General features: G+C 41.7%; 1 protein-coding gene across 2 annotated transcripts in view; it reads left to right on the forward strand.

Annotated features, from left to right (window-relative positions):
* Positions 1-397: 397 nt before the first annotated feature.
* Positions 398-18,863, forward strand: part of LOC137351960 (NAD kinase-like) — a 111,696-nt gene continuing 93,230 nt past the window's right edge. The window contains exons 1-2 of one of the 2 annotated variants that reach the window (XM_068016862.1): positions 398-645; positions 812-1,032. In XM_068016862.1, the coding sequence (XP_067872963.1) occupies positions 857-1,032 (176 nt within the window). In that variant the 5' untranslated portion in view covers positions 398-645; positions 812-856. The remainder of the gene's footprint in view (positions 646-811; positions 1,033-18,863) is intronic. The other variant, XM_068016863.1, reaches the window with a different exon arrangement.

Here is an 18,863-nt window from a genome sequence, read left to right on the forward strand (position 1 = left end):
TCCAGAGCTTTGAACCTAGACAGCTGAAGGCACGGCCGGGCGCAAGAAGTGGAGGATATACCAGAGATCGCAGAGGGTTGTAGGGCTGGGGGAGGTTGCAGAGACAGGGCTGGGGGACTATGGAGGGATCTAAACAGGATGATAAGAATTTAAACTGAGGAGTTGGTAGACAGGAAGTCAATGAAAGGTGGGGGGTGATGAATAAATAGGACTAAGTAGAGGTTAGGATAGGGGTAGCAGAGCCTTTGTTACTCGATTGTAATGCTGCATTAGAAAAACAGTAATGGGGTGGGGAGAGGGAGAAAAAAAACATTGTTTTTGGGAGGAAGGAAGATGAAAGAAATGAGCTCCGGGAGTATTGGAGGTAATACGGTAGAGCAGCAGTGCGCATGTGGGGAAGGCGGTGCGGACGGAGCCTGTGGGCAGATGCTCCTCATTGTTGAGACCGGCCTAACGGCACGGCAGCCCTCCGTTGCCGGTGTAACGAGCAGATGCCCTGGCCCGGAATAAACGGCGCAGCTTTAAGGGAGTTTCCGGGTTTTGGCGAGTCGGTGCTGATCCGGCGTTGATCTGGCGTTATCGCTGGAGTGAGCGCCCGGGCCCGGGTTCCAATGAAATAGATACATTGTAACCGTGTAAGTTTCAGTAAGTAACAACTTGGAGTTTCCTGATTTCTATTGGTCACCGAATGTATCCAGCAATACCAATCAAAGTTATTTTAAATAGAACTTTAGATTGGGTGATTGAACTTTGTTTTTATATTTCATGTTTTGAAATATTTTCCCCCCTCCTCTGTCTTTCTCCTGAACAGGCAGTTTTGTCGTTGACTTTTTCCACATGAATCCCTGACGCGGCGATGATGGATTGTACCCAGGAAACCTCTCTCGGCCCAGAGCCCCTGGACACGGAGCAAGAGTTGGGCTGTTACTGCTGCTGTGGTGAGGAATTCTCCGGGGAATCCCAGCTCAGAGGGAGAGCCAAGTCCAGGAGCCTGTCTGCTTCCCCTGCAATGATCAGTGGAAAGGTGTACAGGTAACCAACACAGGCTGATTGTCAGCTGGCAAGAGCTCCTGTCCCTGACATTTTCATTATTTTAAAGAAGTGGGAAAGTAATTCATGGGTAGGCTGGTGTCAGACAAAAAAAAAAATAGAATGAATGAAGTCCAATTCACAAATGGATCATTTTCCACTTGTGACATTTCACGAACTATACCTTAACTTCCTAAGCGATTGTAGCTGTTTTCAATTTCCGGATTATTTTAGGTGGTTTCGTTAGTTTAAAATTCCAATTGCAAGTGTTTTGAATTGGTTGTGATGCTGGTGTTGGTGGGCTGTAGTGAGCTGCTGTTGTTTGGGGCCTGGGATGTAATGTATTTCTGTGATGAAAAGTCTCATTGTCATTTTATGAAAATACATTAAAGTCTACCCTCAGACTGCACAGGAGAGGGAATGGTGAGTGGTTTAAAGGCAGGGTACAGTGACTCGAAATGACAGGGTAAAGTTTGTATAGAATGAATAAAGGGAATACTGCATTCATAGAATTTTATAGCACAGATCAGGCCACCTGGTCCATCCAGTCTGTGCTGGTGTCTTTCTCTGAGTTACCTACGCCACGTGTTTAAGGTATATAAAAACAAGAAATGCTGGAAATACTCAGCAGGTCTGGCAGCATCTGTGGAATGTTTAAGGACCTGATTAGTTTGTTCGCTGAAAATGAACAGTGAACACACAAACATATGAATTAGGAGCAGGAGTAGGCCCCTCGAGCCTGCTCCACCATTCAATATGTTCATGGCTGAACTGATTACTCCACATTTCCACCCACCCCTGATAATCTTTCACCCCCTTGCTTATCAAGAATCTATCTATACCTCTGCCTTAAAAATATTCAAAGACTCTGTTTCCACTGCCTTTTGAGGAAGAGAATTCCAAAGACTCACGACCCTCAGAGAAAAAAATTCTCCTCATCTCTGTCTTAAATGGATGACTCCTTATTTTTAAACAGTGACCCCTAGTTCGAGATTCTCCCACAAGGGGAAACATCCTTTCCACATCCACCCTGTCAAGACCCCTCAGGATCTTATGTTTCAATCAAGTCGCCTCTTACTCTTCTAAATTCTAGCGGATACAAGCCTGGCCTGCCCAACCTTTCCTCATAAGATAGCCCACCCATTCCAGGTTTTAGTCTAGTAAACCTTCTCTGTACGGCCTCCAATGCAATTACATCCTTCCATAAATAAGGAGACCAGTACTATACACAGTACTCCAGGTGTGGTCTCACCAATGCCCTGTATAGCTGAAGCATAAACTCCCTACTTTTGTATTCAATTCCCCTCCCGATAAACAATAACATTCTATTAGCTTTCCTAATTACATGCTGTACCTGCATACTAACCTTTTGAAATTCATAAACTAGGACACCCAGATCCCTCTGCATCTCAGAGCTTTGCAATCTCTCACCATTTAGATAATATGCTTGTGTTTTATTCTTCCTGCCAAAGTGGACAATTTCACACTTTCCCACATTATACTCCATTTGCTGGGTCTTTGCCCACTCACTTAACCCATCTATATCCCTTTGTAGCCTCCTTATGTCCTCTTCACAAGTTACTTTCCTGCCTATCTTTGAGTCATCAGAAAATTTAGCAACCATACAAAGTCCCTTCATCTAAGTCATTTATATAAATTGTAAAAAGTTGAGGCCTCAGCACAGATCCCTGTGGCACACCACTCGTTACATCTTGCCAACCAGAAAATGACCCATTTATGCCTACTCTCTGTTTCCTGTTAGTGAGCCAATCTTCTATCCATGCCAATATGTTACCCCCTAACACCATGAGCTTTCATTTTCTGCAATAATCTTTGATGTGGCACCTTATCAAATGCCTTCTGGAAATCTAAGTACAATACATCCACCGATTCCCCTTTATCCACAGCACATGTAACTCCCTCATAGAACTCCAATAAATTGGTTAAACATGATTTCCCTTTCACAAAACCATGTTGACTCTGCTTGATTACCTTGATTTTTTCTAAATGCCCTGCTATAACGTCTTTAATAATAGATTCTAACATTTTCCCTAAGACAGATGTCAAGCTAACTGGCCTGTAGTTTCCTGCTTTCTGTCTCCCTCTTTTTGAATAAAAGAGTTAATTTTGCTACTTTCCAATCTAAAGGAACCTTCCCCGAATCTAGGGAATTTTGGAAAATTAAAACTAACACATCAACTATCTCACTAGCCACTTCTTTTAACACCATGAACAGGAATATTCTGTTCGTTTTATTTCACTTTCAAAAGTTTGGATTATGAGTTGTCATGTAAAGGTGATGTATAGGATGTTAATGCATTTTGTTTGACCAACACGCCAGGTATCTTACAATAAAATGGTGCCCTGACTAGTCAGCAATAACTTAATGATTTAGAAGATGGTGATGGAAAACTTTATCAAATGGTGTTCGTGCAGCATTCCACTTCTCTTTGTGTTTTGCCTCCAGTTGGTTGTTGATATAATGGACCAAGCTGTATTGCTGAGAGACAGTAATGATGTAATTTAATCATGATGGCAAAGGTTGACTGATTTTTAGCTCTCTAAACCGTCCCATTGATTTATAGCAAACTCTGCCGAAAAGAGAATAGGGTAAAGTACTGAAGAGAGAGGCTGTGAGTGATATCATCACCATTGTGGAGTAATGCAGAGATTCTAATGACAAGCTCATAATGATGTCACTTGAACTCCATCAGTTAAAGTGCCAGCATTTTCGCTCCTAGTTATTTGTAATTCGATGTGAAATTTCTCATTACAGCTGGAATCTAACCAAGTGTGATTTGATAAAACTTGCATTCCGAACCATGTGTTTAAGCCCATTAGGATTCCAAATTGGTGAAGAGAGACTTGTGTTTATGTGGCACTCGGTTATATCTCAAAGTGCTTCACAATCAAAGACATTGCTTGGAGTAGAAGTGACTGTTATGTAGACAACTGAAGCAGCATTTTGCTCACAAGAATGTCCATCAACAGAAATTATGTGAAAGACAAATTCATCTGTTTTTAGTGGGGTTGCTTGAAGGAGGAATATTGATGGGACATCACGACAACCTATACTTCATTTTGATTGTGCCTTTGATCTTTGAGAGCAGTCAGACAGGGTTTAACATCTCATCCGAAGGGCATTTTGTTAGTATCACTTGAAATGCCAACCAAGTAGTTGAAAATATACATTTTGTAAAAGACGCTGTTAAATTGACATGGTCTTTGCAGCAGATTTACTGTAATCCTTGTGCCACAAGAACACAAGAAATAGGAGCAGGAGTAAACCATATGGCCCATCGAGCCTGCTCCACCATTCAAAACGATCATGGCTGAACTTAGGATTCAACTCCACTTTCCCACCCACTCACCATATCCCATGATTTCCTGAGAGATCACAAATCTATCTATCCCAGCCTTAAATATATTCAATGATGGAGCATCCACAACCCTCTGGGGTAGAGAATTCCAAAGATTCACAACCCTTTGAGTGAAATAATTTCTCCTCATCTCAGTCCTGAATGATTGTCCCCTTATCCTGAGACTGTGTCCCCGTGTTGTAGATTCCCCGACCAGTGGGAACAATCTCTCAGCTTCTACCCTATCAAGCCCTTTCAGAATCTTGTATGTCTCAATTAGATCGCCTCTCATTCTTCTAAACTCCAGAGAATGTCAGTGGAACAATACTGTGTACAGGAGGCAGCATCACTCTGTGACAGCACTCCAGCTCTACCTTTTCACAGGTCCCAACGTGGGAAACAAGGGCCAATTCTAACAGAGACCATCAATATCCAGGTGCGGTAACAGCCTTTTGACTGGTGATTGGAGATCATGAGTCTCCGTTTGAAGATCTCTCTTGATGAGATCCAGCACAAGTTGTGCAGTTTAAATTCTTTGATAAGTCCATAAAAATTCCAGGGTCCTGGATGGGTTTTAAAAAAAGTTTTCAGCTTATTGCAGTCTAATATTGCAATAATAAAGCTACCAAAATGTTAGGAAGAGATTTATTGTTTTAATATTTTAGCACTCTGCAACAAAATAAACCCAAAGTAATTTTAAATAAATGTTTTTTTAATGACCAACAAATCCTGAAAACATCTCCCAAGACCTTCAAACATTTATTTTTGTAGTGCAATGATGGTTAATTTGTCAGATGTGGCACCATTCTGCACTAGCAATGTCCCACAATCAGAAATGAAATGAGTGGCCAGTTAATTTGTTTTATTAGTGCTTTTGGATGAGCCCAAGGCATCAGTTCTTCTTTGGTGCATTGGAAACTTTAAAAAAAAGTCTACTTCAAAAGAAAAAAATCTGAGTGGAATCTGAAGGCATCGTCAGAGAGAGGGGTTTATGAACAACAGATTGAAAGGATGGTGCAGCAAATTGTTTTCTGGAGGGTTAGTGCTGTGTGAAATGTATAACTGGAGAATATCCATCTGTCAGATAGGGTGGAGTGAAGCCATGATGGGATTTAGAAATTAAGTTGAGGGTTTAGAGAGCAGGTGTGGATGGGTTTGTGGAACTTGGTGCAGGAGAAGGTATGGACAGGAGAGTTGTGAAGAAGTTAGAGTTTGTGCCGAACTTGGGGTTAATGAAGAATATTGGAGAAGTCTATTCTTGAAGTGATGAAACTGGATGAGGGATTTGGAAGTAATAAGGAATACACAATATTGCTGAGATGTAAGAGTTTTTCTCTTGGCAATGGATCAGCTGTTGGTAAAAAGTTAAACGTAGCATGAACAGACTGCTGAAACGGTGCATCTCCCGAATTGGCCTGATTGGACCATTAGAAAGGTTGATGGAGTTGAGGCCCGAGGTTGAAAGGTGCTAGTTTGAGAGAGGCTTCAGTTTTCCAGTGTTGAGATGGAGGGAATGTCCTCTCATCCAGGGCTTTGTTGGACAATGTAGTCAGGAAGTAGAGCACCAATTCTGGAGTTAACAGTGGAGGCAGAGAGGCATAATCAGGTGATGTACCAGGAGTAAACATGAGCTTGCGACAAGAAACCATTAAAGGAGATGCAGTGACTACATGGGACAGTAAAGTTGAGAGAGAGCAGTGCCATGAAGACCAATCTATGATTGAAATGTTGTCACTTTTCTGTTCAATTTCATTTCTGGAAAACATTCCAAAATGACTTACGCTGGTGAGTTGAGGAATGGAGGGAGAAAATGCCAAAGACTTGCGGGTTGGTAGGTAAATTGGCCATTGTAAAAAAAAATTGCCCCTAGTGTAGGTAGGTGGTAGGAGAATTGAGGGAAGGTGGGGATGTGAGAGGGAAAAATGAGATTAATGTAGGATTAGTATAAATGGGTGGTTGATGGTCGGCACAGACTTGGTGGGCCAAAGGCCCTGTTTCAGTGCTGTATCTCTGTATGACTATAAAGGGAATGGATGGTAAGATTAGGACTGTCGAGTTTTGAGAAGGTTTTCAAAGCTGGAGAGATTTGAGGCAGAGTTTCAGAGAATGGGATCGAGGTCAATGAAGGCTTTAACAACAATGTTGGGGCAAAGGGAGGAGAGTGTGCACAAAAGGTCAGGATTCGAGAACATCAGAGGGGATACAAGGCTGGAGGAAGTTGCAAAGATTGAGTTAAGGCCATTGAGCGATTTAAAGGTGTTTGTAATGTTTTGGGTGTCAGTCAGTGAGGACAGGGAGATGGGTGAATAAGACTTAATGCTGGACAGGATACAGGCAGCTTGTGTTTCAGGGTCATTGAGTATATGGAGGGGATGAAGGATGTGACCATCAAAGAGTGCATTCGAGGAATCTAGTTCAGAGGTGACAAAAACATGGTTTTGCTGACGTGCAGTGAAATGAATTTGGAATAAGCAGTTGGTGATGAATAGGATGAGGGGTATTATAGCTCTGCTTATGGTTGAACATGCGGCAAGGTTTTGCATCCTCTGGTTTAGTGTGAATAAGTGAGTGGAGAGTATAGCACCTGTGGCATGCAGCGGGACGTGTTGGGAGCTGAAATCGATGACTTCCAGCTTCCAAAGTGTTTACTGGGGTGAGTGGGGGAGGGGGAGATAAAAAGTGTTCAGCTGGAGGAAGTTGATGTGATGTCAGACAAGCTGTCAAATTCAGACAAACGAGCTAGTCTCTGGACAACATTCTTAAGAAATAGCTGAATAGTCAAGTACTGACAGTGTGGTGCAACAAATGTTATAATCTGGAATAGAGAACTTTCAGCAACCAATGATAAATGTAGAAACTTAATTTGTTCAAAAGATACTATTGGAATCGTTTTGAAATTCTCTGGTGTTTCCAATTTACTAAGAAATAAGAGATGAAAGTAATGGAAAACTAAATGCTTGCATGCTAATAATATTTGATCAAAATCCCAGATAAAGTATATGTTGTAATAGAATGCAACAAGTTACGGTTGTAGGATTTTAAGTAATGGATTCACAATCAATTATTTACAGTATGTTTTAGATCACTGACCTTTCACCTCTAGGACTTTGAACGATGAGCTCAAAATCTGTAAGAGACAAGTGCTACATGTTGTCAAAGACCTCTTTTCCATTCCAGCTGTTTCACTGTTATTACTGTAAGCAGACCTTGTCCCTGACTTATCTGAAAGCTCTGCATTTTACACAATCTGTCCTTACAGCCCAGAGCTGCTAATTACTCAATTGACTCAGCATCACTCAACTTGTTATGACCGGGTGTGGAAGGGGTCTCAGGCTCCCCCCTTACCTGGTTTGGCCGTAACAGGGTTTATCTTTTAAAACACAACCCTTGTTCACTGCACTCTAACTGTTATTGCAAATGAACCAATCAGACAGGTTTGCTTGAGTTTAAACAAGAAAGATGCAAGTTTATTAGCCTTGCCACTCTAACCCAGTTAAAATTACTACAATACGTGACGCAACCAGGCTTGCACGCACACGAGAGACACACACACACACGAATAGATACAGAGGGGGAGAAGGAATTGGGAGGGGGGGTTGAAGTAGAGTTGGCCATAAATGGAATACAGCTACTGTCTTTTGTGTTCTTGATGTAATGTCCGTGCTTGAAGTTAAGGTCTTGGAGTTTTTGCTGGGGCCCGGTGCACAATTTCAAACTTGCTTCGGTGGTACCAGAAGACCGAAGCGATGCTTTGTCTGTAGTCTTGCAGTTTACGCTGCCACCCTGGGTTCCCTGGGACTTTGCTGGAGAGAGAGAGGGACTTTTCTTCTGCCAGTCCAGTTGCAGTCTTTTTCTTTTTCTGAGACACAATTCAAAAAGCCTCGTCTTACCAGCAGGTAGGTCATGTGACCATCTTTGTTTGAAACAGCAGCTTCTTGGAGGGTTGTTGATTTCAAAGCTTTCCAGACACACTAGGTGGGGGGTGGAGTTCTGGCTTTTAAACAGTCAGAGGATGTTGATCATCACTATTGTCCAGACCAATCTTGTTAATTGAATCAAGGAGCACTCCAATTGTCTCTCTATTCAACTGTCTCTCAGAATGCAAATGTGCAACCATGTTTTCAGCCGCTCAGCTTTGCTTTTTTTTAAACCAGTTATTTGCAATGTTCAGTAAAATGTTTCCAGTATTATCCCAAATGACAAAATTAATATGTTTCCATTTGGCATGTGTGATTTCCATCACATTGTCGAAAACTCTATAGAAGTTAGGTAACCAAGTCTTTGGTAAACCGAATTTCCTCTCACAAATCGGAGCTCTTGCAGGTTAAAGTAACCTCAAGGCACCTTAAGTGCCGTAATCTACAGGGCTACGGACCAGATGCTGGAAGGTGGGATTAGACTGGGTGGATTGTTTATCGGCCAGCCCAGGCGTGATGGGCCAAGTAGCCTCTTTCTGTGCCGTAGACTTTCTATGATTCTATTGTTCTAACTCCAGTCTTTATTTAGAATTTAAGGATCACGGGAAAGCTTCAGAATTTGGATTATGAAATATTAGAATAGTCCAATAATCAAACATAAATGTGCTTAGCAATGTCTACAAGGGATTAATTACTCCTTTGAATGCTGTGATGAAGCAGTGAAGATAGACAATCAGTTTTGTAGCACCAAGGTTCTTGATGGATGAGTACACGCGAAGACTCTTTTTTGTTTCTTCACCACATTCCTTTCCTAAGATGATCTGGCTTTTACAGAATGCACCAGCCATTCAAACTGGAACATCTGATGTCTTTTAAACTATTTTTGCTTTCTAGCTTATCAAATATCAAATCAAATACCCATTGAGACAGTGAACAAAGACAGTGCTGATCCAAATAAAACTCTTTGATTAACGGAGGGAAGCAAAACTTCTGACTGTGTTGAAATTTGTCTTGGAGTTCCAAGAATGGTAATGGTTATGGCTTTCCCATATCTCTAGTTCCCTTTTTGCCTGCCAGTTTCTATATTGCAACATTGAGCCGAGTGCCCAAGTTGCATTCATTGAAGAATATTACAGAATTTGGATGGGTCTGCTGCTATCTTGAACTTTTTTTTTTAAAGTCTCATAGGTTTTTAAGTATTGAACTGCTGGTTACTTTCTGTATTCACTTGCTTTTAATTATATTCTCTACAATAAATTTATCTGTGGTATGTTACCCGATTCCTGTCTCCCATATTGTTGCAAGTTTTAGATTATGGGAGATGCAGGTCTTATTATAGAAATGCTCTTTTACCTTGAACACAAATAAATGATGAGAGTAAGCCAGAATTTCAGCAGTAATATTATCTCATCTTTACACCATCCAAGTAAAATGTAGTTGTTTCTCCACTTAAAATGTTAATATATTAGTGGGATACGTAAAAGTGAGAAAATAACTTTGGAAGGAGGAGGAAGAATTTTGCACACCAGCTGCAGCTTAAGCAGAAGTGGCGCAGTAGTTAGCACCGCAGCCTCACAGCTCCAGCGACCCGGGTTCAATTCTGGGTACTGCCTGTGTGGAGTTTGCAAGTTCTCCCTGTGTCTGCGTGTGTTTCCTCCGGGTGCTCCGGTTTCCTCCCACAAGCCAAAGACTTGCAGGTTGATAGGTAAATTGGCCATTATAAATTGCCCCTAGTATAGATAGGTGGTAGGGGAATATAGGGACAGGTGGAGATGTGGTAGGAATATGGGATTAGTGTAGGATTAGTATAAATGGGTGGTTAATGGTTGGCACAGACTCGGTGGGCCGAAGAGCCTGTTTCAGTGCTGTATCTCTAAATCTAAATCTTTAAAAAAAAAAGTGTCTCCGTGGAGAAAAAGGAGGAGCAATGGAGCTTACTTGGTAAACATCTCCCAATAAATGTAGACACTAATCATTAGCTATTTATCATAGCTGCCTTTAGTTGCTTAGTTTTTTCATCAGCCTCATAATTAGATATTCATGCTGTTAGAGAGAAATGGTCTTTCCTAGAAAGTAGAATATCTGTCAGCAACCTGTCCATTGTGCATTTTGGACACAGAATGAGATATATTCTAATTTATGCCTGAGCAGAGTTTAAATATTGACCGTGTTGATGAAGTTGGGTTTTCCTTTAGGGTTTTTGAACTGTCACAGGCTGAGTTCCAAAAGGAAACCAGTTTCTCTGCTTGTGCTTGCATTCTGGATTCCTAAATAGTGAAGACGTGCGTATTGGAACTGTGTTGTGTGACTGCCCACGGACAAAATGAACAATTGAAAGACCACCCAGCATTATTACTCCACACCAGGACAGGCTGTGATGCATCTAGTTGTGTAAGGCAAGCAGACTGCTCACATGACAGGAGCTGGATGTGACTCAGCAAATTAAATTTCTTTAAGGAAATGTCCTTAATTAGATTTTTTACTTTAACAACTAAATGTCAGTTATAGGTGATACAAAATAGTTTGTTTGGTAGAAATTTCAACACTGGGCACAGTGGTGCAGTGGTTAGCACCGCAGCCTCACAGCTCCAGCGACCCGGGTTTAGTTCTGGATACTGCCTGTGCGGAGTTTGCAAGTTCTTCCTGTGACCTTGTGGGTTTTCGCCAGATGCTCCAGTTTCCTTCCACAGCCAAAGACTTGCAGGTTGATAGGTAAATTGGCCATTGTAAATTGCCCCTAGTGTAGGTAGGTGGTAGGAGAATGGTGGGGATGTGGTAGGGAATATGGGATTAATGTAGGATTAGTATAAATGGGTGGTTGTTGATCAGCACAGACTCGGTGGGCCGAAGGGCCTGTTTCAGTGCTGTATCACTCTATGACTCTATCTCGATGTATTTATTATACGAACCAGGAGCAGGAATAGGCTATTCGGCCCCTCGAGCCAGCTCTACCATTCAATAAGATCATGGCTGATCTGATTGTAACCTCAACTCCACATTCCTGCCTACCCTAAATACCCTTTGACTACCTTGTTTGTCAAGAATGTGCCTTAAAAACATTCAATGACCCTGCCTCCACCATTCTCTGGGGAAGAGAGTTCCACAAAATCACGACTCTCTGCGAGAAAAAATTTCTCCTCATCTCTGTCTTAAATGGGCGACCCTTATTTTTAAACTGTTCCCCCTAGTTTTAGTCTCTACCACAAGGGGAAACATCCTTTCAATATCCACCCTGTCAAGTTCCCTCAGGATCTTATATGTTTCAATAAGATCACCTCTCATCCTTCTAAACTCCAGTGAATACAGACCCAACCTGTCCAACCTTTCCTCATAAGATAACCCTTTCACCCCAGGAATCAGTCGAGTGAACCCTCTCTGAACTGCTTCCAATGCAGTTACTTACTTTCTTAAGTAAAGAAACCAGTATTGTACACAATACTCTAGATGTGGTCTCACCAATGCCCTGCAACTGTTGCAAAACATCTCCACTTTTATATTCCATTCTCCTTGCAATAAATGAGCACATTGCATTTACCTTCTTCATCGCTTGCTGTACCTGCATACTAACTTTTTGTGTTTCATGTACTAGGACACCCAGATCCCTCGGCACCTCAGAGTTCTGCAATCTCTATCCATTTAAATCATATGTTGCTTTTCTATTTTTCTGGCCAAAGTGGACAAGTTTACACTTTCCCACATTATACTTCATCTGCCAAATCTTTGCCCACTCACTTAACCTATCTATATCCCTTTGCAGACTCCTTATGTCCTCTTCACAGTTTACTCTCCTACCTATCTTTGTGTCATCAGCAAATATAGCAACCATACATTCTGTCCCTTCATCCAAGTCATTGATATAGATTGTAAATAATTGAGGTATGCAATAGAAATCGGACTCGAAAGGCCTGTTAATAGGACCATCTTTCACAATAGCCATGTGCACACCCTGTTTTGAAGCTCCTTTTGAACAAACTATTTCTGTATCTCGTGGAGCGGGTATCTGGTTTAGTAATTAGTGAACAGGTTCGATTCAACTCTAGCTCCTATTGTGTAAGTAGCCTATTGACAGGCTTTATGCAATTCAGCAATAGCTAGGATTTTTCAAAGGCTTTTCCTGGCAGTCTCCCGTGCCCTGCCCTTCAAGTATACACCCAGACAATATCAGCTGTTTACTCAATGATGGGTTGCTTCACAGTCAAGCCTAATCTTGACCTTGCCTGATACCCGCTTGTACACTTTCCTGCAGCAATGTCTGGACGGGGGTGATAAGTGAAAGTACTAGATGAGTTTAGTCTGTTTTTTTCCCCTTTGTTCAAGGTCACTGCAGTCAGTTTTGGAGCCCCCAGGTGCTGCTCTGGCTCAGCCTGACTGACTCAGTAGTGACCTGGTGTCTCTGTTGGTCTGTGTGCTTCAGTAGCACATAAAATGCACTTATCCTCAGCCGTTAGAGGAATTTCTTCAATTATTTTTAATAAGCAGTCAGGAGTGAGCCACCACATTAGAACTCTAGTGTTGCATAATACTAAATGCGAGGGTAGAGTATCAGATTAACACACGTAAACTCGGGTGTACTTGCTGCTCTCAGCTGTATCACTGTGGTGATCAGGTGCATTGTGGAAGCCACGTGCTTCCATACAGGAAGGCAACATCATCCCAAGCTGACCTCCGAGTGGTAACCATGGAAACCTGGGAGCAGACCATTATCGCTCTTGGAAAACCAAAAGTCAGAAGTTGACCTCTGAAAAGTTAAACCTTACCAGGAAAAACAACATCACGGTCAATGAATTAAATTTCATCATTATCAGTTTGATTGAAAAGCTAATTAATCAGTGCTAATAAAAACAAAATGCTGGAAACTCTCAGCAGTTGAGGCAGCATCTGTGGAGAGAGAAACAGCGTTAACGCTTCAGGTCTGTGACCTATCGTCAGAACAACCTGAAACGTTAACTCTGTTTCTCTCTCCACAGATGCTGCCTGACCTGCTGAGTATTTCCAGCACTTTCTGTTTTTAATTTCAGATTTCCAGCATCTACAGTATTTTGCTTTTGTTTCAATCAGTACTGCTGTTCTAAGTCCAATTCTTGATGCCGTATTCGCTACAATGCCAGGTGAACCCTTGTAAAATGTTTGATTATGTAAATATTCTGGCACTGTCCGGTATATGGACAGTTTGTTTAAAATCAAAGTTGATCATTGGACTTGGCTTCCATCCAAGGTAACTAGTTCTGTTTCATTAATGAGACAAATCCATTTTCCTCGGTGAATTGACTAATTGAAAATATAAACCAGCTTTTCAGTTTCAGCGATTGTTAGCTAGACTAAAAGAAAATCCAGTTATGACCAAAGAAATAGATCAAGGCACATATAGCATCTCCGAATGAAGGCAGCCACGACCACAGTGGCGCAGTGGTTAGCACCGCAGCCTCACAGCTCCAGCGACCTGGGTTCAATTCTGGGTACTGCCTGTGTGGAGTTTGCAAGTTCTCCCTGTGTCTGCGTGGGTTTCCTCCGGGTGCTCCGGTTTCCTCCCACATGCCAAAGACTTGCAGGTTGATAGGTTAATTGGCTATTATAAATTGCCCCTAGTATAGGTAGTTGGTAGGGAAATATAGGGACAGGTGGGGATGTGGTAGGAATATGGAATTAGTGTAGGATTAGTATAAATGGGTGGTTGATGGTCTGCACAGACTCGGTGGGCCGAAGGGCCTGTTTCAGTGCTGTATCTCTAAACTAAACTAAACTTTATGGGGGAGGGTTTAAAATTTTGGTTTCCCCCCACCGCAAAAGAAATGTTCTGTTCTCGTCCATTTCAGACTGAGATTTCTGTGCCTGTTAACATGTCTGTTCAAAGACGGATACTTTCAGGATTAGGTGTTACTGTCCAGTTGTGATAATTGTCCAGGGAATGCAGAGCCAACTACAGCTGATACTGGTAAACTGGATCTTTGAATTTGGAGGTTATAAGAGAAGCATGGTCTGCACTCTGATCTACATAAACAGCACAAAAGCCTGGTAAATAGATTTTTTTTTAAACCAAGCTTCAAGGTTCTTGAATTATTTTGTTGCATACAAATATGTTGGGAGCGACATCATGTCTGTTGAAATTAATTATGTGCAGCCAAATCCCTTTATAATTGCTTGGGTTTAATTTAGAATCAACATTGGCTAAAGATTTAGTACCCATTTTGATTGGAAATAAACAAGTTCTCTTCAATCATTCATAGCAAGGAAACATACTAACGCCAGTCAAAATGCTTCCCTTATTGAAGTTTGTGCATCAGTAATTTTTGGCTTTGAGTGATTTCTGCTAGTGTTTTGGTTCACCCACTTTTTGACTAGATAAATGTAACTGATCCAGTCACTATCTCCTTGTTTCACTATCCTAGTTAAGTAGGTACAAACGCAGAAAATGCTGGAGATACTTGGCAGGTCAGGCACTGTCTGTGGAGAGAGAACAACAGTTAACATTTCCGGTCGATGACCTTTTTTTAGAACTGGAAGAAATTAGAGATGTACCAGGTTTAAAGCAAGTACAGAGACAGGGAAGGGAGGGAGGGAGGATGCAGGTGGGGGGCCACGAGGGGATGTTAGGCAAGCAGGTGTTTGAAATGAGCTAGTTCCTTAAAATTCAGAATGAGAGGAAGAGAGATGCACACGCCCAAGCTGATGACAGCAGTTTCAGAGCTGTTGGCTCTGGGCTTGAGATTAAATCCAAACCATTAATCAAATTGATTATTTTTTGGCTGTGATGTTCCTGTTTGTGATATGTTTAGGTCCTTGGCACTCATTTCTGTGTTAGAAAACTGAGAATTGCCTTGAGGCCAGTTCAGAATTTGTTTTCTGGAGTATTGGATGTGTGTTTTCATAACATTTTTAAAAACATGAGACCATTGTTAAGGGAAGATCTTGTTTGACCAACTTGATCACATTTTTTGAAGAGGTAACCAGGAAGATAGATGAGGGTAGTGCCGTTAATGTGTTCTACACTTCTTCATATTTTCCCATTAATCGTGTATTCCTTTGCCTGGTTTGCCCTCCCTAAATGGATCACCTCGCACTTCTCCAAGTTGAATTCCATTTGCATGGATTTTAGCAAGACTTTTGTCAAGGTCCCACATGGCAGACTGGTTTAAAAAAAAAAAATCCCATGGGATCCAGGAAAATGCAGCAAGGTGGATACAAAATTAGCTCAGTGGCAGGAAACATAGGGTAATTGTTGACATCTGTTTTAGCGACAGGAGGGCTGTTTCCAGTGGCGTTCCGCAGGGCTCAGTACTGGGTCCCCTACTTCTTGTGGTATATATTAACGATTTGGACATAAATGTAGGGGGTATGATCAGGAAGTTTGCAGATGACACAAAGATTGGCCGTGTGGTAGATAGCGAGGAGGATAGCTGTAGGCTGCCGGAAGATATTGATGGTTTGGTCAGATGGGCAGAAAAGTGGCAAATGGAATTCAACCTGGAGAAGTGTGAGGTGATGCATTTGGAGAGGTCAAAGAAGGCAAAGGAATACACGATTAATGGGAAAATACTGAGACGTGTAGAGGAAGTGAGAGACCTTGGAGTAAATGTCCACAGATCCCTGAAGGTAGCAAGACAGGTCGATACGGTGGCTAAGAAGGCATTTGGAATCCCTTCCTTTATTGTCCGAGGTATAGTATACAAGAAAAGGGAGGTTATGCTGTAACTGTATAACTCATTGGTTAGGCCACAATTTGAGTATTGTGTGAAGTTCTGGTCACCTCATTACAGAAAGGTTGTAATTGCAGTCAAGAGGGTACGGAGGAGATTTGAGGATGTTGCCAGGACTGGAAAAATGCAGCTATGAGGAAAGATTGGATAGGCTGGGGTTGTTCTCCTTGGAACAGAGAAGGCTGAGGGGAGATCGGATTGAAATGTACAAAATTTTGAGGTGCCTGGATAGAGTGGAGGTGAAGGGTCTATTCACATTAGCAGAGAGGTCAGTGACGAGGAGGCATAGATTTGAAGTGATTGGTAGAAAATCTAGAGGGGAGATGAGAAAAAACCTTTTCACCCAGAGGCTGATGGGGGTCAGAAACTCACTGCCTGAAAGGGTAGCTCAAGCAAAAACCCTCAACTCATTCAAAAGGAGTCTGGGTATGCACCTCAAGTGTCATAAGCTGCAGGGCTACGGACCAAATGCTGGAAGGTGGGAGCAGAGTAAGTGGATTGTTTTTAGGCCGGCACAGATATGATGGGCCAAGTGGCCTCTTTGTGTGACTTAAACTTTCTATGATTCTATTTGGCCCATCAAACTTGAGTAGGCTCTTTTGAAAATATCCAAATATTCCCACTCCCCTACTCTATCCACACATCCCCACACCCCTACTCTATCCAGACATCCCCACTCCCCTACTCTATCCAGACATCCCCACTCCCCTACTCTATCCAGACATCCCCACTCCCGTACTCTATCCACACATCCCCACTCCCCTACTCTATCCACACATCCCCACACCCCTACTCTAGCCACACATCCCCACTCCCCTACTCTATCCAGACATCCCCACTCCCCTACTCTATCCAGACATCCCCACTCCCCTACTCTATCCAGACATCCCCACTCCCCTACTCTATCCACACATCCCCACTCCCCTACTCTATCCACACATCCCCACTCCCCTACTCTATCCACACATCCCCACTCCCCTACTCTATCCACACATCCCGTAGTGTATGTTTATGGAGTAACTGTGTATTTTAATAATAGTCTGTATTCTTTGGAATCCTAATTTTTCCTCTGATTTCCTCCCAGTTTTTATCTGCTTGTAAAATCAAACCATTAATAACACTCAAATAGTGAGCATTTAAATCGCCAACAAAAAATATTTATGATCCTGAAGTACTAAAGGAGAATTAGGAAGACCTTGACTGTAGTGCCTGAATAAAGTTTAACAAAAACTGAGATGATGCAGACCATTTCAGTAAAAATCTACCAAAAGTGATTTGAAATCAATTAACAAAATAAACGGGTGGATGAGGAAGTGATTATCCTGTTCATCATACTCTCACTCACTGAACCATTGTAAGAACTTTTATTTGGGAAACACTATGACAAGAGTTTCTGTTCAAGTTGTAAACTAACCATTTTATAATTGTTTTGAGAATAATTGTATCAATGAAACTTTATTAAAAGTTCTTCTGTCTAGTCCCTGCAATGAGCAAACTCCCTGCCTGTGAATTGTTCAGTTTATGTAGTTGAGTCACTTCCCGATTAGGGAAAGATAAACACCACCAAGAAAGAAATGTGTAAAAAAAAAAACCCATTGGTTTAAATATGGGTTGGGCAGAGGACCTTCACAATCTATTCCCTGCGTAACACCAGGAACTGTGTGACGAAAATCTCAAGTTTCAGGGTAAGGAACACAATCAATTTGTGGTTCTTTGATATATAATGGTTTTCCAGTATCTCATATGCTTGACAGTACAACTTGCATTTATAATTGTTTTTTTTACCATGAATCAGTCCCAACTGTGTGTCATATTGTGGAATTGCTATTATGCAAGTTGAATACAGGTGGGTCATAAACTGGTATTTTAAATAACATTGTAAAGCCAACGATGCATAAAGTTCAGATTGTAGTGATTTCCATTCCAAATTTATCATTCTAGGAACAGGCGTAGGCTATTTAGCTTCTCAAGCCCATTCCACTGTTCAATGAGATCATGGCTGATCTGTGATCTAACTCCATATACCCACCTTTACCCCATAACCCTCAAGACTTTTGGTTTGTAAAAATTTATCAACCTCAGATTTTAAATTAACATTGATCTAGCATCAATTGCCGTTTGCGGAAGAAAGTTCCAAACTTCTATCACCTTTTGTGTAGAAGTGTTTATTAATTTCACTCCTGAAAGGTCTGCCTTTGATTTTTAGGCAAAGTTTCCTAGTCTTAGACTCCCCAAGCAGCAGAAATGCTTTCTCTCTATCTGCCCTATCTGTTCCCCTAAATATTGTAAAAACTTGAATCAAATCACCCCTAAACTTTCTAAATTCCAGGGAATACAATTCTAATTAGTGTAATTTTTCCTCATATTTTACCCTTTTGAAGGCCAGGTGTCATTCTAACATAAGAATATAAATAGGAGCAGGAATACACCTTGATCCTGCTCCACCATTCAATACAATCAACTCCGTTTTCCTGCCCGCTCCTCAAATCCCTTGATTCCCTGAGAGACCAAAAATTTGTCTATCTCAGACTTAAATATGCTCGATGATGGAGCATTCGCAACCCTCTAGGGTAGAGAAATCCAAAGATATACAACCCGCTGAGTGAAGAACTTGCTCACTTCAGTCCTAAATGATCAACCCCTTATCCTGAGACTGCGTCCCCGTGTTCTAGATTCCCCCAACAACCTCTGTGTCTACCCTGTCAAGCCCCTTCAGAATCTTGTATACGTCAGTGAGATCACCCTTATTCCTCTAAATGCCAGAGAGTATAGGCCCAATTTACTCAGCCTCTCATCATAAGACAACCCTTTCTTCCCAGGAACCAATCTAGCGAACCTTCACTGTACTGCCTCCAGTGCAAGTA

The sequence above is a fragment of the Heterodontus francisci genome, chromosome 37, assembly GCF_036365525.1.
Source record: "Heterodontus francisci isolate sHetFra1 chromosome 37, sHetFra1.hap1, whole genome shotgun sequence".
Taxonomy (NCBI): Eukaryota; Metazoa; Chordata; class Chondrichthyes; order Heterodontiformes; family Heterodontidae; genus Heterodontus; species Heterodontus francisci.